The 23,211-nt window shown below is 40.0% G+C and overlaps 2 protein-coding genes across 2 annotated transcripts in view; one reads left to right on the top strand and one right to left on the bottom strand.

Annotated features, from left to right (window-relative positions):
- The window catches only part of tmem276a (transmembrane protein 276a), an 18,663-nt gene extending 10,325 nt beyond the window's left edge, over positions 1-8,338 (bottom strand). The window contains exons 1-4 of the mRNA XM_062035380.1: positions 8,249-8,338; positions 1,592-2,475; positions 1,308-1,421; positions 1,094-1,231 (exon numbers count right to left, since the gene is read on the bottom strand). Coding sequence (XP_061891364.1) covers positions 1,094-1,231; positions 1,308-1,421; positions 1,592-1,964 — 625 coding nt within the window. The 5' untranslated portion in view covers positions 1,965-2,475; positions 8,249-8,338. The remainder of the gene's footprint in view (positions 1-1,093; positions 1,232-1,307; positions 1,422-1,591; positions 2,476-8,248) is intronic.
- Positions 6,269-23,211, top strand: spi1a (Spi-1 proto-oncogene a). The gene is made up of 5 exons (XM_062035382.1): positions 6,269-6,393; positions 8,304-8,397; positions 8,465-8,637; positions 16,577-16,742; positions 22,676-23,211. Exons 1-5 carry the CDS (start codon positions 6,370-6,372, stop codon positions 22,984-22,986), a joined length of 768 nt encoding a protein of 255 aa, XP_061891366.1. The 5' UTR covers positions 6,269-6,369; the 3' UTR covers positions 22,987-23,211.

The following is a 23,211-nucleotide window of genomic DNA, read 5'->3' as shown; positions in this document are numbered from 1 at the left end:
AGACATGGTACCAAATGGGTTGATTGCTCACTTGAGCTTTAGCAGGATTTGAAAATAAAAATCACTTTTGATTTAACTTTTTATATATTTTGTATATATTACAATGTACTATGTAGCTTAATTTTAAGTTGGCAAATAAAGATGATTACATTGAGAGATGTAAAGTCATCCTTTTCACTGAAAAAAAAAAAATCGGGGCGGTATAGATCGGTTGGTAGAGCGGCCGTGCCAGCAACTTGAGGGTTGCAGGTTCGATCCCCGCTTCTGCCATCCTAGTCACTGCCGTTGCGTCCTTGGGCAAGACACTTTACCCACCTGCTCCCAGTGCCACCCACACTTGTTTAAATGTAACTTAGATATTGGGTTTCACAATGTAAAGCGCTTTGAGTCACTTGAGAAAAAGCGCTATATAAATGTAATTCACTTCACTTCACTTATTCTGTGCGCCTTATAATGCGGTGCGCCTTATATATGAACAAAGTTTTAAAATAGGCCATTCATTGAAGGTGCGCCTTATAGTGCGGAAAACATGGTATATATATATATATATATATATTAGGGACGGCGTGGCGAAGTTGGTAGAGTGGCCGTGCCAGCAATCGGAGGGTTGCTGGTTACTGAGGTTCAATCCCCACCTTCTACCATCCTAGTCACGTCTGTTGTGTCCTTGGGCAAGACACTTCACCCTTGCTCCTGATGGCTGCTGGTTAGCGCCTTGCATGGCAGCTCCCGCCATCAGTGTGTGAATGTGTGTGTGAATGGGTGAATGTGGAAATAGTGTCAAAGCGCTTTGAGTACCTTGAAGGTAGAAAAGCGCTACACAAGTATAACCCATTTATCATTTATTTATATATAAGAAATACCCCAAGTAAGCGGCTCCCACTACTTCAGCGTTGTAGTGAGTTGTATTTTTCATGCACTTATTTTTGCTGTATTTATCTGGCACATGTGGAAAGTCGGTCCCTGGAAATAATGCCTACATTAAACCAGTCCCTGGTGCAAAAACAAGGTTGGGGACCCCTGCTATAGGTGGTCGCGCCTTTGAAGAATGGCGTTACCGCCCCCGAGTGGTAATCCGGAGTATTGCGCTTACCTCCCATGAGGAAGAGCAGTCCAGCAACGTACTGCATGAGGTCATGTGCCTTCCAACACCCCAGCACGCCGACCATCCACCCGAACAGGATGATGGATATGGCCATGCCAATGAAACTGACGGTCATCCTCTGCAGGTCTGCGAAAGGACATCAATCCTCATTACTGCTTTTCATATTTGCCAGAAGACAAAAGCGTGGGCAAAAAAAACTCACGGAGCGCATGCCACTCATCCTGCCTTATCGTCTTGGTCAGGTTGATTGGCAGGTTCCTGGGCAACGCCGATGAAGAGTAGTAGTATTTTATTGGTGTGCAACGTGCAACCAACCCTGCGGGTGCAAACAACATCAACACAAAAATAACAGCCTCCATCGTCATGCAGCCATCCTTCCACCCACACTATGCATCATGCAGACGCTGTATTGTGGATTTACAATAATAATAATAATAATAATGCGTGGGCCTGAAATGTATCATACATATTTTTCAAAGTGCAAACCTTTAAAGATTGAATCCTCTGTCTCCAAATCGAAGCCCGCACGGTGACACTTCCTCCACAGCCCGGTCACCGTGGAGTTGAAATGCCGACTGCACAGCGACTCCATGGCCGAGGCTGGAGGCGAGAGGTGCCGCCGAGCCCGCAGCCTCCCCTCGGCGCGCCACTTGGGCAGCATCCGGAGCGGGAGGTTGTTGTTGGAGATGTAGATGTAGCCCGGGTCGGTCCTCTTGTTGGAGTAATTCTTGCAGCGCTCTCGGTGCCTCCTGGCGTCCGTCTCGTACCAGTTGTCGGTGCTGATGGCCACCGCGATCAGGCCCAGGGCGCAAAAGGCCAAGACGAGACCCGCCGCGGTTAAAGTCCTCATTGCAGCCATGTTCCTTCCATGCGTCTGCCGGCTTGATAAATCCACGGGACGGCAGAATGATGCTCCTGTCAGGCGGCGACCACTCAATACATTCGAATGTAAAAGACACCGCGTCCCTTTCAAGAGATCATTCTTCTTCTTTTTACTCGTCTTATTCTTTTTTTTTTTTAGCAGAAAATGCTGATCCAAAGGATGGAGACTGTGGCTGCGATGTTTTGATTGTCTCTTTTCGCCACACAGCTCCGTCTAGCCCAGATACTGTGTTGGTGCCTGTAACACGTGTGTCCACTAGATGGCGGCAGAGAGACTGTGTTGGTGCCTGTAACACGTATGTCCACTAGGTGGCGGCAGAGTGGGGAGTGTGCTCCAAAACAGTGGCCCAATCTTGCAGCATGATAATACAGCTATGAAATATATTGTGTTCAAATCCCTCCAAGGTTGTCTTCACGGCCCATCCATCCATTTCCTACCGCTTGTCCCTCTTGGGTGGGCTGGAAACTCCACCTTGGAGGCGTCCACACTGGAGATTAAATAAAAATAACGCCATCTAAAAAATAGTATAAAATGTATGTAAAAAAATGTATTAAATATAAATATTACATTAATACGTTAATTTAAAAAAACATTACATTTCAGTTCAGTTCAGTTTCACTTTATTTCGAACATGCATACGATAAAATGTCATTTTATTTTAGTTCTATTTTTATTTTTTTAAATAAATCAACATAAAAAACACAAGATACACTTACAATTAGACTTAGACTTAGACAAACTTTAATGATCCACAAGGAATATTGTTCAACACAGTAGCTCAGTAATTTATGTATATATATATATATATATATATATATATATATATATATATATATATATATATATATATATATATATATATATATATATATATAGGTCTTTATTGTCATTGCACAAGTACAACGAAACTTGTTTTCAGCACATATATATACATATATAAATATATATATATATATATATATATATATATATATATATATATATATATATATATATATATATATATATATATATATACACATACATATATATATAGATAGATATATATATATATATATATATATATATATATATATATATATATATATATATACAAATACATATATATATAGATATATATATATATATATATATATATATATATATATATATATATATATATATATATATATATATATATATATATATATATATATATATATATATACACATACATATATATATGTGTATATATATATATATATATATATATATATATATATATATATATATATATATATATATATATATATATATATATATATATATATATATATATATACACATACATATATATATGTGTATATATATATATATATATATATATATATATATATATATATATATATATATATATATATATAGGTCTTTATTGTCATTGCACAAGTACAACGAAACTTGTTTTCAGCACATATATATATATATATATATATATATATATATATATATATATATATATATATATATATATATATATATATATATATATATATATATAAATTACTGAGCTACTGTGTTGAACAATATTCCTTGTGGATCATTAAAGTTTGTCTAAGTTTAAGTCTAATTGTAAGTGTATCTTGTCCTGGGTATGACTCAAAACTGCATCCGGTGATGAGGCTTCAGTTCGGGAGTTCTGGAGTTTTGGGGAAGGTGGAGTTACCCCTCAGTCATCATTACTCCCAGGTCCACTCTGACCCGGGGTGGTAGTACCTGTCAGGGTCCCAGCTATGGGTTAAAATAGCTTGCAGAGACCGCCTCAAAAGTCTCTGCCTCATTGACCAGTGCCTACTGGCTAACCGCTTGGTTATAGGCTACGGGAGAAAACCCCTAATGAAAAACCTGTGGCGAGGACCCGCATTAGGCAGTCACCAACAGACCGGTGCTCTGGCAGTCCTCTGCAACACCATGCGGCAGAAGGTCGTCATGAGCTTTTCATGCCACTGGAGGACACCACATGGGGCCAAGACAAAACAGTGCGGGGAGAGACTGCGCACTTCTACTACCACTTAAATCAATTCACTGTGCAGGTGTTTTGCTCCTCCTCAGCACTACCCCCAACCTCCCCGCCCTCAAGTCCTGCGGCGATGGGGAAGGCTGGCTGGTACAGGTCAAGGATGTGACTGGCAGTACCTAGCCCAACCCTGCACGTAGGCGGCGTGCGAGTGAAGGTCGCTGTGGCATGGGATGGAACACCATGCCTCCCCGGCAGCTTCGCACGTGACTGAGCAGCACCGCTCTGCTCACCCTGAAATGGGAAGGGCCTAGAAAAGGTGCCCTAAAAATGGTCTGTTCCTCATCGCCCGGGCAGCCTACCGCAGCTGCCGGGCCATTCCTTTATGCGGTCGAAAACAATCGTACAAGAGAAACAAAATTCCCTTCAAAGTACAACTACCCCAGATTTTCGTTGGATACGTAAATGCTACTGAACGGCGCTGCCACAAAATGCAAATAAGCTCGGTCCTGCCCAATTCGTATTCGTATTTCATTTATTTAATTACGACAGTGCACATTAATCAACACTTGAATAAACAATGTAAATGCGCCGGACTTAACATAAATGCTCATTTTCAGCCGTAGTCCCAAGGCAGGTTTGTAGAATAACACATTGAGACACATAAGACTTTAAAACCACGATGACAGAAATAAGAACCAAATAAATAAGACATGATAAAACAGACAAGACAAGCAGTTGCAATACACAATTATAAGACAATAGACTAGGACAGACAATTCACTCCCAGCTTCAAATACGCTGGCTAGAAGCCCGCTGGAACGGGCTGGAGTCTGGAAACAGTGTTTAATGGTTTAATGGGTGCATGTCTGATTTATTTTTAGCCAGTGTTTAAGTTTTTTTTGAAAAAGTGGATACTTATCACAGTCTCTAATGTGTGTGGGCAACTTATTCCAGGATTGCGTTCCTCTTACAGAGGTGACCATTTGACCGAATTTTGTTCTACGTCTTGGTGTAATACAATCACCTCTGGACAAGGCCCTAGTTCTCCGTCCTTCACTGTTTCTCCTCTAAATGAATTCATCTAATGGTAGGGGTGCAAGTGCATTTAAAACTTTGTAGATGAGACAAGCATCCATAAAGATCTGGTAGCTATCCAGATCAAGAATGTTAAGGTTTTTTTTTAGAATAATACAATTGTGGAAGTGCATTGGTTTCCTGTCAAGTATTTTAACTGCCCTTTTAAAGAGAGATTTGAGACTTGTGTCCAAGTTGTGAAACAATAATATATATGGAGATACGTAATGGATGCTAAATGGCAACACAGCGAAAAGTCTCGAGTTTTGCCATCCATCACTAGCCAGAGGCAAGCTACTTTTTCACAAGGAAAAGACGACAGTTTTGCCTCGCAGAATGTCAACTATATATTTTCTTTTATTTGTAGCAAGCAACAACACATTCTCCCCCTGCTAGTATTTGACACAGACCCCAAAATAGCTGTCCAGCAAATGTCCGTAATATGATTCTTTGATTTTGGACATCTTGAATCCGCATGTCCTCATCAATTTGTGTCAACGCCGTGGCGGTGCCATTCCGCAACTGTTACGCATCAAGTGGATTTCCAGGGTTAGCTATCTACCGATTACTCAAAAATGTATCGACATTATGGAAGATGACTGCCTGATTCATTTTCAAGAACGAAAAGTACATAAAGAAACCTTGTTAGGGACATGTTGGTCATCTGGACGCTGCGGTTCCCTTAACTCTCATTGTGCATCCTTTGTTTGCAAAGCTTGTAAACTTGCAGTAAACGCAAAGTTTGGGTTACAAATGCTTGAAACTTAATGTAATTTGCAAAACAAGGTAAACCAAATGGAGAGCCAAAAACGTTTGTTGTGATAAATTAGAGAGCCAAACAAAAGCAGCCTTGTCAGTGATTCAGTTTTCATGAGTTTCAATCTCCATCTGAACACTTCCTCAACTGAAGGCATAATTCCAAACTAAAAGAGGAACAAAGCTGAATCCAAACTTCACTTTTGGTTTAAGCGTCTGCCGGCTCACAAATAAATACGTACTGTTTCACGTAGGGCGTTGTTGAACATTGATATACAAGAGGTCTTCTATTGGTTACACTAACATAAAGTAGCTGGACATAAGTACATATAAAAACATGTCAGATGTGTTCCTTACAAGTAATTAGCATTCACAAGGACTTTCGGTGCAGATGGAGGTGTATGAATTTGAGAATGGGATGTTGACAAATGTGGACATGCAAGGGTCACTCTCAGTTCCTGTTTGGCTAATCGAGTCACTCTGCGGTTGTCACTTTGTCACCGAGGCAAAAAACGTTAACATTCATGCAAAGCTTCAACATTCTAATACTTAACGATGGAAGGCTGCGTCATAGCGCACGTAAGTGTTCATTTTACATCCTTCAACTCATTTTTGTGGTTTTCCAGGCACCTTTAAATGTTATTGTAGTGATTACATTTGTCTCCGCTACTTTAAATATGAATTGCCATAGTTTGTTACTTTTTGGAGTCTGTTAGGAAGTACAGCATCAGGTCACCTGTTTGTTTTAATGATCTTTTTTATACTTACACTTAGACTTAGACAAACGTTATTGATCAACAAGGGAAATTGTTCCACACAGTAGCTCAGTTAGAAAGGATGGAAAGGGTAAGGATGGAAAGGATAATGCAGGTATAAAGTAGACTGAAAATGTAACATACTACCAATATAAAATATAACGTATATGTATATTTTTTTCTTTCTTTAGTTTATTTCAAACATGAACACACTTACATCATAATACATCACACAATTTCATATCATTTCATTTTACATCATGCCCGAAAAGGAGCTTATATAATCCTACCCCTTTCCCACTTCAGAGCGTTTACAAATATATAGAATCATTTACTGACCTTTTTATTTAATAAAATAACATCCATGAATTAGTATACACAACAGTTTTGTAATATGTAATTAATTAATTCAGTCATTATTAACATACTGAGAAGAAGAATATCTTATTTTCAATAAGGTTGGAAGTATTTCTCATAATTCTTCTTCTTTGTACTTTGTAAGCACTATTATTTTGAACAACCTTTTAAACTGGGTCATATGAGTACAGCTTTTTACTTCTTTACTTAATCCATTCCATAATTTAATTCCACACACTGATATGCTAAAAGTTCTAAGTGTTGTACGTGCATATAAATGTTTTAAATTATTTTTTCCTCTCAGGTTATATTTCTCCTCTTTAGTTGAGAAGAATTGTTGTACATTCTTTGCTAGCAGGTTATAGTTTGCTTTGTACATCATTTTAGCTGTTTGCAATTTTACCAAATCACCGAACTTTAATATTTTTGACTCAATAAATAAAGGGTTTGTATGTTCTCTATATCCAACATTATGTATTATTCTAACTGATCTTTTTTGTAACACGTTTAGCGAATGTAGCGCACATTTGTAGTTATTTCCCCATATTTCTGCACAATAACTCAGATATGGTAACACTAGCGAGCAGTAGAGAATATGAAGTGATTTTTGGTCCAGGACGTATTTTGCTTTATTCATTATTGAAATGTTTTTTGCTACCTTATGTTGTATGTTTTGTATATGAGATTTCCAGTTCATTTGATCATCTATTAATACTCCCAAAAATCTGGTTTCTTTTACCCTTGTCTGGTTTCTTTTACCATTTTTAAGATAAATGTCGACATTGATATTGGATTAATTCAATTTAGATTCAATTGTTTAGGTTCCCTGCCAATATAACATGCATGTGTGTGCTATAGCAGTGGTCCCCCACCTTTTTGTAACTGCAGACCGGTCAACGCTTGAAAATTTGTCCCACGGACCGGGAGTGGATATGGTTGTTTTTTTTGTCATAAAAAAAATACAATCATGCGTGCTTACGGACTGTATCCCTGAGACTGTATTGATCTATTTTGATATATAATGTAGGAACCAGAAATATTAATAATAGAACGAAACAACCCTTTTGTGCGAGTGAGTGTGAATGGGGGAGGGAGGTTTTTTGGGTTGGTGCACTAATTGTAAGTGCATCTTGTGTTCTTTATGTTGATTTAGTAAAAAATTTAAAAATTTAAAAATTTAAAAAAATATATTTTAATTTCTACCAATCGATCCACGGACCGGTACCGGTGGTTGGGGACCACTGTGCTATAGGGATCATCAGTTTAGCCATTTGATTCCTAATAAAAGAAGGAATCATTCTATTATTTACAAATCTACTTACCTTTTACCCCATTTCAACTTCCCCATGCCAAAATAAAATGTCCACTCTGCAAAAGGCCTCTGAGGAAATCACCCAAAGCGAGCCGGAGAGTTGTCGCCCGCCGACAGAGTTGTACCCTTACCTCACGAGTGCGGGGGATGTTTATGAAGGTAAGAGGATTGGATTTCACCATGAATAAGATCACAGCTGCACGGCTCTGAGCCTCTAAATCTGCAGACTACAGATGGAGCTATCACACTGAGCACATCCAGCCGGCAGACCTGGACCATTTTCCCGTGAGTCAGTTGACAGAGCTCCAGTCTGTGGCGCCTCCACAGCTGTTTGTTCCCTATCGCTACAGTGCAGAGAGTCATCTTCACCTGGAGCAACCTCTTCCTGTGTCGCCACAAGTGAGACCATTTACAACGTCAGCTCCTTCATCACATACTAGGAATGTCGTGGTGTTGTAAATATTGCAATAGTTCATTTTCAACATACTATAGCAATGATGCGTGCCATGTGACTGTAAGGGTGCCCAATGTAAAAATTCAATCACACTTTTCTAGTTAATACACTTTGAATATTTAGCAATTTGTTCTCCCATTTAGCTCATTTTCTTTAAATTTAAGGTAGAAATTAAATGGTAAATCTATATTGTAAATATACATCTAATCGTTGACTATAAGTCTAAATGTTAAATAGAAATATTACATGTGAATAGAAATGGTAAATCTAAATGTTAAATAGAAATGTTACATCTAAATCATGTAAATCTAAATGTTGAATACAAACGTTGAATATAAATGTTACATCTAAATCTTAATATTGTAAATTTAATTGTTGAATATAAATGTTAAATATGAATGTTAAATATAAATCTTAATAATGTAAATCTAAATGTTAAATCTTAATATTAAATGTAAATCTAAATTTTAAATGTAAATGTTGAATCCAAATCTAATTTACATTTTAAATCTAAATGTAAATTTTGAATATAAATCTAACGTCAAATGTTAAATATAAATATTCAAGCTAAATCTATATCGAAATCGAAATGTTGAATATCAAATATAAAATTTAAACCTAAATCTAAAGTTAAATATAAATATATATGTAAATAAATTTTAACTTGAAATCTAAATATTAAATGTAAATATCAATTTTAAATGTGAATCTAAATGTTACATATAAATGTTGAATCTAAGTATAAATGTTACATCTAAATCTAAATATAAAACTTAAATATAAAATGTAAATATAAAACGTAAATATAAACGTTACATCTAAATTTAATGTTAAATATACATTTTTAATCTAAATATAAATGTTAAATCTAAATCTAATGTTAAGTGTGAAATATGAATGAAAATGAAATCTAGCAATTGGTGAGGTATTTAAAGTTAAAGTTATATAAATGGGTTATACTTGTATAGCGCTTTTCTACCTTCAAGGTACTCAAAGCGCTTTGACACTATTTCCACATTCACACATTCACACACTGATGGAGGGAGCTGCCATGCAAGGCGCTAACCAGCAGCCATCAGGAGCAAGGGTGAAGTGTCTTGCCCAAGGACACAACGGATGTGACTAGGAAGGTAGAAGGTGGGAATTGAACCCCAGTAACCAGCAACCCTCCGATTGCTGGCACAGCCACTCTACCAACTTCGCCACGCCATCCAAGTTAAAGTTAAAGTACCAATGATTGTCACACACACACACTAGGTGTGATGAAATTTGTCCTCTGCATTTGACCCATCCCCTTGGGGAGCAGTGGGCAGCAGCGGCGCCGCGCCCGGGAATCATTTTGGTGATTTAACCCACAATTCCAACCCTTGATGCTGAGTGCCAAGCAGGGAGGTAATGGCTCCCATTTGTATAGTCTTTGGTATGACTCGGCTGGGATACGTTGTTAAAAGAGTCAGAATCCGCATTGTAAAAACAAAAAGAAAAATCTCCACTGCAGAGTACCATAACTTTGTAGAAGAAAACTTGAAAGCCACTAAACTAAACATGATTGTTTTCTAGTTGGTACACTGGATGTTTACATTGTCAGTTTAAGGACACTCAACTTTTTGTCATTATGTGCGTGTCACTTAAAACACTGGATGCTACTGAACCATACCCAAAAATACCTGTTTCAAGGATCAAATAACTTTGTCCTACCAGCGAACATGTGTAGTAATAAATATGATTAGAACATTTGAGCATCGTGTTTGTGTTCAAATACAGTAGAGTGGATTTAGCCTTAGCATTCCTGCCAATTCATTTTACACACTAGGGCATTTTTACCAAGTCGCCTTTATTTATCTATTTTTTGACAATATCGCAAAAATACCATACCATAGCTTTAAAGGCCTACTGAAAGCCACTACTACCGACCACGCAGTCTGATAGTTTATATATCAATGATGAAATCTTAACATTGCAACACATGCCAATACGGCCGGGTTAACTTATAAAGTGACATTTTAAATTTCCTGCTAAACTTCCGGTTGAAAACGTCTATGTATGATGACGTATGCGCGTGACGTCAATCGTTGAAACGGAAGTATTCGGACACATTGTATCCAATACAAAAAGCTCTGTTTTCATCTCAAAATTCCACAGTATTCTGGACATCTGTGTTGGTGAATCTTTTGCAATTTGTTTAATGAACAATGGAGACTGCAAAGAAGAAAGTTGTAGGTGGGATCGGTGTATTAGCGGCGGACTACAGCAACACAACCAGGAGGACTTTGAGAAGGATAGCAGACGCGCTAGCCGGCGACCTCACCTTGACTTCCTCCGTCTCCAGGCCGCCGACGCATCGGTGATCGGGTGAAGTCCTTCGTCGTACCGTCGATCGCTGGAATGCAGGTGAGCACGGGTCGTGATGAGCAGATGAGAGCTGGCGTAGGTGCAGAGCTAATGTTTTTAGCATAGCTCTGTCGAGGTTCCGTAGCTAAGTTAGCTTCAATGGCGTCGTTAGCAACAGCATTGCTAAGCTTCGCCAAGCTGGAAAGCATTAACCGTGTAGTTACATGTCCAGAGTTTGGTAGTATTGTTGATCTTCTGTCTATCCTTCCAGTCAGGGACTTATTTGTTTTGTTTCTATATGCAGTTAAGCCCGATGCTATCACGTTAGCTCAGTAGCTAAAGTGCTTCACCGATGTATTGTCGTGGAGACAAAAGTCACTGTGAATGTCCATTTCGCGTTCTCGACTCTCGTTTTCAAGAGGATATAGTATCCCAGGTGGTTTAAAATACAAATCCGTGATCCACAATAGAAAAAGGAGAGAGTGTGGAATCCAATGAGCCAGCTTGTACCTAAGTTACGGTCAGAGCGAAAAAAGATACGCTCTGCACTGCACGCTAGTCCTTCACTTTCACGTTCCTCATCCACGAATCTTTCATCCTCGCTCAAATTAATGGGGTAATCGTCGCTTTCTCGGTCCGAATCTCTCTCGCTGCTGGTGTAAAGAATAGAAAAATGTGAGCAGCCCTTCCTCCGGTGTCGTCACGCTACTTCCGGTAGGGGCAAGGCTTTTTTTTTTATCAGAGACCAAAAGTTGCGAACTTTATCGTCGTTGTTCTATACCAGGGGTCCTCAAGTACAAATCTTGAAGGTCCACGAATGTTATTTTGAAACAGGCTGGGTCCGTTTATTATCGGTCAAACTTATATAGTAGCAGGAGGCAGGGGCGCCGAAAAGGGGGGGTAAAGGAGACGGATTCTAGGGGCCCATGATGGAGGGGGGCCCAGAGAGGCCCCTAATGATGATGAAATTATAGTACAGGGGGCCCTGTAAAGATTATTTTCATGGGGCCCAAAATCCCTAGCGGCGCCCCTGGCAGGAGGTAGGTAGTAGTTTAACATTTTCTTAAAATTAACAAAAAAGATTTTCTTTGAAACAAAATTAAATAAGAACTGAAATAAAATAAATAATTCAGTACGTCTGGTAGCTGTGGCATCAGAGAGTGGGATTTGATTTATTTTAGCTGTCATTTCCTCCTTTTCTTTGCCTTCTAACATGGCACCCATCACTTCAGTCAAGCATTATTTAAATATTTCTGCACCAGAGAGTGGCTTCTTGTGTTTACCCAAAACTCATGCCACTCTGAGTGAGCACTCTGTTGCTAGTTGTTGTTGGGTCATAGATTTAACACAAATCTTGCTTGATGTTTCATATGACTTTTTCAGCCTCGTGATTTCTTTTTTTCTTAGCTCCAAATCATGAGGAAATGTCTCTTCAAGTTCGCGGTGCTCTTTCAGATAGTGACGTTTCAGATGTTCACTTTTCACCAGAGTAACAGTACTGTTGCATATTAGACACATTGGTCTGGTACTTGCAGTAGGTAGGATGAAAACATATTGCTCTGTCCATTCTTCCTTGAAACGTCGGGTTTCCCTGTCCACCTTTCTTCTACCAGCCTGAGCCAACTTGGAGCATGCCATTGTGATTTGATTGACATTCAGTGACTGACGAGTGAACAGTTAGCGAAGTAGCGATACGAGACAACTGTGTGCCTGCAGCAAAAGGTTCCATGCATGTGGCATGTATGACCCAGGTGGTAACAGCCTATCAGCGCGTCGTTGTGATAGAGATGACAACCCATACTCTGATTGGCTGATTCCGCAGCCAATCAGAGTGGCGTTCTCTCCCTCTCACTCCGTCTCTCTCTCTCTCTCAGAGAGAGCGAGAGAGAGAGAGAGTGTAAACGAAACGTGGAGATATTTGACTAAAAACAACAAAGAACGTTGACTTGCGCTAGCGATAATTCAAAGATGAATACAATTATTATATTTTTTATAATAATTATAATTATTTTAAAAAAATTCTATAATTGGTGCTGGGTCCGGACGGACACGTCGCTGGGTCCGGACATGGACCGCGGTCCGCCTGTTGAGGATCTCTGTTCTATACTAAATCCTTTCAGCAAAAATATGGCAATATCGCGTAATGATCAAGTATGACACATAGAATGGATCTGCTATCCCCGTTTAAATAAAAAAATGTCATTTCAGTAGGCCTTTAATACTGTGACGATATCATACCATATCGTAGATTTTGATATTGTTACATCCCTATAACATACCATGTTCCTTCTGTTATTAAGATGTTTTATGCTATGTTAGCCCAGCATCTGCATGCATTTAATCTGGATTTTAAAAAAATGTTTTACAGTCATATGAGGGGTTTTTTCACAAAGCGGTTAGTTAAAGATGTGACTCATGCAGTGAGTGTTGCATCAACCACAGGACTATTTTTACCTTCAAAAGCATTTAACTTATTAAATCTTTATAAGATGAAAGATCTCATGCAACGTTGTGCTGAGCTTTAAAGTTTGACTTTAGGACAAACATTAGACACACACACACACACACACACACACACACACACACACACACACACACACACACACACACACACACACAGAAGGTTTCATAGGGTGAAGGAGAGGCTCAAGTAAGATTTCACAATGCAGTTTTGTTACATCCTCTTTTATCACAACGACTTAGCAAACATGACACTAAATACACCGTCTGACTCTGCACAATTGTTGGGCAAGTGAGTATTTTGACCATATCATCATTTTTGTGCATGTTCGCCAACTCCAAGCTGATGAATGTACGGTAAATACTTAATACAGATAGAGGTCCAACATTTACTATTTTACCCAAAAAATTTTAAAGGGTGTTGAACAAAATCTAGCCTGAATGCTGGAATCTGGAAAGTTTAAAAAGCGCTTTTAGTAAGCACTACTGGAACATTTGTAGCGTTGCCAGATGTACAATAATTATCGTATCTGTACGCTAATTTCACCCTTTGTACTCACGAAAAAAACCACTTTCAACATGTAACCAATGGCAGCTAGTGTGTGATACTACCTAAAGTAAACCTCATTATTCAACAGCTTAAAGGACCCATAGCGTCCAGATGACCAAGTAAGTTCTCTTCATGTAGTTTTTGCTCCTGAAAATGAATCTGGCAGTCCTCTCGCATAATATCAATAAAAAAAAATGTAATCGGTAGATAACTAACTGTACTTAAAATGCCCCCATTCCATCGCCAGACTCGATATGCTGCCCCATCTTGGTGTGACATCATCTACAGAACTATTAAATGTATGTTGCAAAAAATAACAACGTTTCTCAGTTCGAACTTTAAGTATCTTGTCTTTGCAGTCTATTCAATTGAATATACGTTGAAAAGGATTTGCAAATCATTGTATTCTGTTTTTATTTACCATTTACACAACGTGCCAACTTCACTGGTTTTGGGTTTTGTTAAAACTGAACTCTTTTAGGTTTTGTTTCCTCACATGATTTCTTTTAAGACTCGTCGAGTTGGTACATTACGAAACAAGCAAATCAAAAACGCATTTTAAGAACTCCGAAACAAGATAAAATACACATAAAATCAAGATAATACTTAAATGGGGAAACCTAAAAGTGATCACTGCAAACGTGTGCATTCTTCAACTTTGCCTTCTTGGACTGGAGTGTGTGACACTTTTCTTGTCTTCTTTTGTAAAAAACTTGCACTTTGCCCTTCTTAATTACCTCTCGAGGAACTCAGAAGAAACTTTTATCCTTTACTGTGTACCTCTTGCTTGGCTCCGGTATAAACCGTTTGCTTGCCTAACAGAATTGCTATTGTGACATCCAGTGGACACATTTAGAACAGCAGTTTCTTTCGTTCAAATAAAAAGCAGCTCATTTTAATACTTGGCAAACTCTTCACTCGGGCCGGATAAAGGCCCTTGGGCCGTAGGTTTGACACCCCTGCTTTAGGTAATACAAGTAAATCAAAAACATTGTAGATAAATATATAAATACTGGAATAAAACAATTAAATGACTTGTCCAATTTACAAGTTAATTTCTGTATATAAATCATGCAATGCTTTATATTGTACAGTTGCCTAATACTTGCACGCACACAGACACACACACACACACACACACACACACATTCATGTATTTGTTACCTTCTTGACACCTCCGAAAAATGCCTACCTCTTTAGGACCACCCTTTCTAGATATATAAAGATTTGTATTTACAACATTAATAATATGTACATACTATACAAATATAAAATAGCTTGAAAAATTTGTGTGGAATTTCACAAGAAAAAGTTCACATTTTTCACAAGAAAGTCGTAATTTTACTCAACGCAAGTCCAAATTTTACAAGAAAGACTGAACATTGGTGCAATAAAGATAAAAATTGGAATATTACTCAATAACTGTCACAATTTTATGAGAAAAGCTTAAAATGTTGGCAATTTTATGAAAAGAGTCGTAATTTTACTCGACAAAAGTCACAATTTTATAAGAAAACTTTGACAATATTATAATAATAATCGGAATTTTACTTGGTAAAATTATGACAAAAGTCATCATTTTACTCCAAAAATGTCACTATTTTACAAGAACAACCAAAAAAATTGGCAATATTGCGATAAAAGTCCAAATTTTATACGACAAATGTCACCATTTTGCATTAAAAAGTAATAATTTTACTTAAAAAAGTAATTATTTTACATAAAAAAGTAATAATTTTCGAGAATATATTGCAATATTACAGAAAGAAAGAACATGAGAAATTGTTCCCAATTTTCTAAAAAAAAAATTGACACATTGTGAGAAAAAGACTGCTTTTAGTTAATTTATTTTGTATTTTATTTTTTGTTTGTATTTGGTTTTACTCTTCATTATTTACTTTAAGTTATTACAGTTATGTACATATTGATTTAATTTTTTTAATCAATTTTGGCCAAAGGGGGCGCATTTCAATTTCTTACACACACTTGCTGTTACATATGTTGGCCAGAGGGGGAGCACTTGACATTTTTACACACACTTGTTATTTCATATGTTGACCAGAGGGGGAGCCCTTTTAAAACCGTCACACAGTCAATTTGAAAAATCCATCCTTTTTGGGACCACCCTAATTTTGATAGATGTCACCACCAGGGGTGCAAATGAGACATTCTCTATTAGATGCAATGGTTTTCCATATTGGGACCATGATTTATGTCCTGACTTGTCCTCATATGGAAGGTACTTTTCCTTGTTGATGTCTCATGAAGGGTACAAAAAACAAGAACACACACACACACACACACACACACACACACACACACAAATATTATCCAGAAAAAGCCAAAACCTCACTTTTAATTTGATTAGATATTTAGCTTTGAGATTTGTGAGTGAGAGTGCTGCAGATTCTGAATAACAAACCATGTACTCAAAAATGGTAATTTCCCAAAAAATGGTGCACACTTTGTATAAAGAGATTATCCAGGTCTCTTACAGTACTTCTTTATGCAAACTCATAACATGTCTACATTTTATCTTGAAGATCTCAAATTACACCCCGTCACTGTACTATCAGTACCAGACGTCTGCCTCGCCCGCCCACTACTACTCTGAGGAGGAACAAAGAGGTTTCAGCCCCCCTCTTGAAGTATCAGAAGGGGAGGATGTGTCGGAATACCACGGCCTCCCCACAGTCAAGAAAGAAACGAGTGAGTATAATTGTATTTAAAGTTTCTGTCTGCACACCGCAGAACTATTATTATGGTAACTGTATCAAGAGTATCTCCAAAAGTAATTACATTTCAGCAACCATTTTATTATTATACAATATGGCTCGAAAGGGCGCGTGATTTTGCAATGCATTGTGGGTGCCGGGTAGCCATTTTTGCTGTACCGTACCCGTGGTAATGTGAGAGAGAGCAGCAAATTGGATTAAAGTGGATCGTACAAAATAAAACAAATTTAAGGGACCACACCGAGACTAACCGTACCCTATTTTAAAGGCTTGCTACCTCGAAAAAATACGTTTGGTGGAATGTCCATATGAGCACGTCCAATGGACAAGAGATTTTAGTAAGGTTCCGCCATTGTCGAAGACAAACTCGTACATATACAGTCGCGATCAAAAGTTGACATACACTTGTAAAGAACATAATGTCATGGCTGTCTTGAGTTTCCAATGCTTTCTACAACTCTTTTTGTGATAGAGTGATTGATTGATTGATTGATTGAGACTTTTATTAGTGGTTGCACAGTGAAGTACATATTCCGTACAATTGACCACTAAATGGTAACACCCGAATAAGTTTTTCAACTTGTTTAAGTCGGGGTCCACTTAAATTGATTCATGATACAGATATATACTATCATCATAATACAGTCATCACACAAGATAATCATCAGAGTATATTCATTGAATCATTTACATTATTTACAATCCGGGGTGTGGGATGAGGAGGGGGGGGGTTAGGTTTGGTTGATATCAACACTTCAGTCATCGACAATTGCATCATCAGAGAAATGGACATTGAAACAGTGTAGGACTGACTTGGTAAGATATGTACAGCAAGTAGTGGACATAGAGAGAGAGAGATCAGAAAGCATAAGAAAAAGTATCTACATTTGATTACGGTATTTACATTTGATTAACAATCCGGGGAGGGTTTTAGTTGAGGGTTGAAGTTGCCTGGAGGTGTTCTTTTAGTGCGGTTTTGAAGGAGGATAGAGATGCCCTTTCTTTATACCTGTTGGGAGTGCATTCCATATTGATGTGGCATAGAAAGAGAATGAGTTAAGACCTTTGTTAGATCGGAATCTGGGTTTAACGTAGTTAGTGGAGCTCCCCCTGGTGATGTGGTTATGTAAATGTGACCAAATCTGCTGGGTCAAAAGTATACATACAGGAATGTTAATATTTGTCCCTTGGCATGTTTCACTGCAATAAGGCGCTTTTGGTAGCCATCCACAAGCTTCTGGCAAGCTTCTGGTTGAATTTTTGACCACTCCGCTTGACAAAATTGGTGCAGTTCAGCTAAATTTGTTGGTTTTCTGACATGGACTTGTTTCTTCAGCATTGTCCACACATTTAAGTCAGGACTTTGAGAAGGCCATTCTAAAACTTTAATTCTACCCTGATTTAGCCATTCCTTTACCACTTTTGACGTGTGTTTGGGGTCATTGTCCTGTTGGAACACCCAACTGCGCCCAAGACCAACCTCCGGGCTGATGATTTTAGGTTGTCCTGAAGAATTTGGAGGTAATCTCCTTTTTCATTGTCACATTTAAAGCACCAGTTCCATTGGCAGCAAAACAGGCCCAGAGCATAATACTACCACCACCATGCTTGATGGTGGGAATGGTGTTCCTGGGATCAAAGGCCTCACCTTTTCTCCTCCAAACATATTGCTGGGTATTGTGGCCAAGCAGCTAAATTTTTGTTGCATCCGGACCACATAACTTTCCTCCAGAAGGTCTTATAAATGAAATGTGGATATACTTTAGAGTAGGGGTCTCCAAACTTTTTCCATCAAGGGCCACATTAAGAAAAGCCAAAGTATGCAGGAGCCATTTTGATATTTTCTTATTTTGTCAAAAAAATAAAATAAAAAAAAAATAGAAAAAAACATTAAAAAAAAGCTAAAAACAGACATTACATACATTTAAAGACAAAATTGTCAAGACTGGGTTCTGTTCCTCCAGAAGGCAACGGAAAGTTGGCGCGAGCCAGACGTGAGTTTGAATACATGTTTTAATTTTAACCAATAAAAAAAAGGAATAAACAAAAGGCACTCACAGTGGAGGTAAAAAACTTGACTAGGAAAACAAAAGACGCACACAAAGGCGGAAATACAAAACTTGGTAATAAACACAAAACTTGCACAAATGCAGAAACTATGAACAATTAAACAAAAACACTAGCTGTGGCATAAATGAACAAAACTTACTTGGCAAAGAACTGTGACATGACATGAAGCAGAGTGCTGAAATAGTGTGAGGACGCCAGGACGAACAACAGAAACAGACAGATTTAAATAGTGACGTGATCAGTGAAAACAGGTGCGTGACAAGACAGGTGAAAACTAATGGGTGACCATGGAAACCAAACCAAACAAGGAAGTGCAACCAGGAACTAAAAAGAGTCCAAAAAACAAACACATGGCCAAAACAAAAACATGAACAGACATGACAGAACCCCCCCCCCCCCCCCCCCCCCTTACGGACAGATCCCAGATGTCCAAAAAGAGGATCAAGAGTCATGGGAGGGCGGGAGGGGGACATGGCGGTGGGTCGCCAGGCCAAGTGGCCCCGAATCCACCGAGGCATAGTCATGTGGCGGCGGCGAGTGGAACGCCGCCGCCACAGGCGAGGTGGGCGACCCGGGAAGGGCCACATGCGTGGCCGACGAAGAGGTGGGCGCACTTGGCGTGGCGGACGACCAGGTAGTGGCCACAACCGTGGCAGACGAGGAGGCAGGCGCGTCGTCGTCATTGCAGGCGTGGAAGCCGCAGATGACGCAGGTGCGGGTGCAGCAGGCGAAGCAGGCGGCGAAGCTTGGCATGGCACTTCGGGCGGCGAAGCTTGGTCTTGGCCGCTTGGAGGGTCTTGGCTGCTTGGAGGGTCTTGGTCTTGGCGAGGGTCTGGGTCTTGGCGAGGGTCTTGGTCCTGGTCTTGGCGAGGTTGGTCTTGGTCTTGGTCTTGGTCTTGGCATGGTTGATCTTGGACTTGGTCTTGGCATGGTTGGTCTTGGTCTTGGACTTGGTATGGTTGGTCTTGGACTTGGTATGGTTGGTCTTGGACTTGGACTTGGTCTTGGACTTGGACTTGGTCTTGGACTTGGCGTGGTTAGTCTTGGACTTTGACTTGGTGTGGCGGTGCTTGGACTTGGTCTTGGCTTGGGGGTGCTTGGTCTTGGCGTGGAGCTGCGACTGGCGGCACTTGGCGTCGTGGAGCTGCGACTGGCGGCACTTGGCGTCGTGGAGCTGCGACTGGCGGCACTTGGCGTCGTGGAGCTGCGACTGGCGGCACTTGGTGTCGTGGACGCAGCACTTGGCGTCGTGGAGCTGCGACTAGCGGCACTTGGCGTCGTGGAGCTGCGACTGGCGGCACTTGGCGTCGTGGAGCTGCGACTGGCGGCACTTGGCGTCGTGGAGCTGCGACTGGCGGCACTTGGCGTCGTGGAGCTGCGACTGGCGGCACTTTGCGTCGTGAAGCTGCGACTGGCGGCACTTGGCGGCGTGGAGCAGGTAGCGGAACTTGGCGTGGAGCTACCACGGTTGCCGCTTGGCGTGGAGTTGCGACTGGTGGCGCTTGGCGTGGAGCTGCGACTGGTGGCGCTTGGCGTGGAGCTGCGACTGATGGCGCTTGGCGTGGAGCAGGTACTGGTGGCACTTGGCGTGGAGCTGCGACTGGTGGCGCTTGGCGTGGAGCAGGTGGAGGTGGCCTAGCTGGAGGCTGTGGCTTGGCCGGTCGAAAGACTGGTGGTGGCGGCCGTGCTGGTGGCTGTGGCTTGGCGTGACGAAATTCAGGTGGTGGTGGCCGAGCTGGAGGCTGTGGCTTGGCAGATCGAAGAACGACCCCACCTGAACCGTCCCCAGCCCTAGCCCCCCCCCCTCAAGGAGCGAATCCCAGACGCGCTCCCTGCGGTCTGGAACCGTCCTTTGGGGTGGGTGGAGGGAGGTCAGGAGGGGGGCAGAATCTTCCCCTCCAAACTGTCCAAAAAGTCTTTTTTCCTGGGATTGAGTGGGTGAAAAAAAAAATTGTGTGACTTGGGCGTGGCTTGAGTCCTGGGGGGCGGGGCATGAAAACTGGGTGACTGTGACTGATATGCTCTAATTTGTAAAAACATGTCCTGATAATGCTCTATCTTGGACTTAGAGTCTTTTGCTGGGGGCAGGTGATCACAAGAAAAAGAGTTCAGAGAAAAAAAATCTTGAGCTGTGATGTCATCAGGGTGACGCCGGGCTGCCTGTGGCTTGCTTCCGCCCGGAGGGGGAGGAGCTTGCGGGAGTGACGTGTCCTCTCTGCTTGCGGAAGCCCTCCCTGACGTCCTTCGTCGGGAGTGGCGCCTCCGGAACTGCGGTGACGCAGCGCAATCCTCGGACCAAATGGAGTCTCTGTACTCCATGGAGGAGTAGCGCAGCGATTCCTCCTCCATGGCGCAGAGGACCTCTCTCGCTGCCTCGTCAAAACCGTCCAACTTTCGTTTGGAGAAACTGTTATGCTGGCGTCCTACTGTCAAGACTGGGTTCTTGGGTTTTGTTCCTCCAGAAGGCAACGGAAAGTTGGCGCAAGCCAGACGTGAGTTTGAATACATGTTTTAATTTTAACCAATAAAAAAAAGGAATAAACAAAAGGCGCTCACAGTGGAGGTAAAAAACTTGACTAGGAAAACAAAAGACGCGCACAAAGGCGGAAATACAAAACTTGGTAATAAACACAAAACTTGCACAAATGCAGAAACTATGAACAATTAAACAAAAACACTAGCTGTGGCATAAATGAACAAAACTTACTTGGCAAAGAACTGTGACATGACATGAAGCAGAGTGCTGAAATAGTGTGAGGACGCCAGGACGAACAACAGAAACAGACAGATTTAAATAGTGACGTGATCAGTGAAAACAGGTGCGTGACTCGAAACGTGAAACAGGTGCGTGACAAGACAGGTGAAAACTAATGGGTGACCATGGAAACCAAACCAAACAAGGAAGTGCAACCAGGAACTAAAAAGAGTCCAAAAAACAAACACATGGCCAAAACAAAAACATGAACAGACATGACAAAAATGTAGTGTGAGCTTTGTGTTACAGATGACAAAGTGTACTAATATTAGTTATTGTAAAGGTGTCCAAATTGTGCGGCCAGGGAGCCATTTGCAGTCCGCAGCTCGGGTTTTGTGGGCCAGCAACATATTTGTAGAAAAAAATACAACAATAGAAATGTAAAAAAAAAGAGCAAAAAGACATAATGTAATGAGTAAAAGCTGAAATTTTGATACTAATAACTAATAATATTACAATGTGTCACTTATAACACAAAACTGACACTAACTTTTGATTTATAATGTCTGTTTGTAGCATTTTTTATTTTTACAAAAAAAAATCTATCAAAATGACCCTCACATACTTTGACTTTTCAAAGTTTCGACACCTTTAGTTTTTAATATCATCTTTCAGCTTTTTATCTCATTACATTATGTCCTTTTGCTCTTTATTTTTACATTTTTATACTATAGCTTTGTTCCAACAATATGTACCCTGCCTTCCCCCTGAGTGCAGCTGAGATAGGCTCCAGCCCCCTACCACCTCCCCCGACCCCCACCAAAACAAAACTTGATCTGGGGGCCGTGAATTTGGACATCCCTCCTTTAGAGTAGCCATTGTGCAGCTAGCAGTATATTTTACTATCCACTGAAAATTATGGCAATCCATGCTCAAGAGGATTAAATGATTGTATCCACACTAAATATTTAAATACATGTTTTGACTTTGTTCATCTATTAACTATCAAATCGATAGCACTATACAAGCTGTACACTGACCACTCAAAATTATATCTGTTTTTAATGTCTGTTGAAAAGTGAGCTGTGATAGAAAGTTTCTCAATTTTTGTTATGATACAGTTTATGTATTTTCCAATCCAGGCAGCAAGAAAAAAATCCGCTTGTACCAGTTCATCTTGGACTTGCTGAGAAGGGGCGACATGAGTGATTCTATCTGGTGGGTGGACCAGGAAAAGGGCATCTTCCAGTTCTCCACGAAACACAAAGAAGCTCTGGCGAGTCACTGGGGATTCCAGAAAGGAAATCGCAAAAAAATGACCTACCAAAAAATGGCTCGTGCACTTAGGAACTATGGTAAAACTGGTGAGATTCAAAAAGTGAAAAAGAAGCTGACCTACCAGTTTAGTGAGGAAGTTCTAAGGAACTTTTATTCTCATCAGTATACTCACTGAAGAGGCTTTTTTAATTTCCAATTTTTTGTTTTTTTTACAAATACATTACACTATCAATATTTTGCCTTAACTTGTTCAATGTTATTATCTTTTAAAGCCTACGAAGCTATGTACTTTTTGTTGTCATTTTCAACTCAATAAAGTTTATTTAAGTGTACAAAGTGTTTTTTTATTTTCCATAAACACCTTACCATGTACTGTAAAGCAGGGGTCCCCAAACTTTTT

The sequence above is a fragment of the Entelurus aequoreus genome, linkage group LG24 (genome assembly GCF_033978785.1).
Source record: "Entelurus aequoreus isolate RoL-2023_Sb linkage group LG24, RoL_Eaeq_v1.1, whole genome shotgun sequence".
In the NCBI taxonomy this organism is placed as follows: domain Eukaryota; kingdom Metazoa; phylum Chordata; class Actinopteri; order Syngnathiformes; family Syngnathidae; genus Entelurus; species Entelurus aequoreus.
The sequence above is the reverse complement of the archived record's forward strand: the minus strand, read 5'-3'. Positions and strand labels throughout refer to the sequence as shown.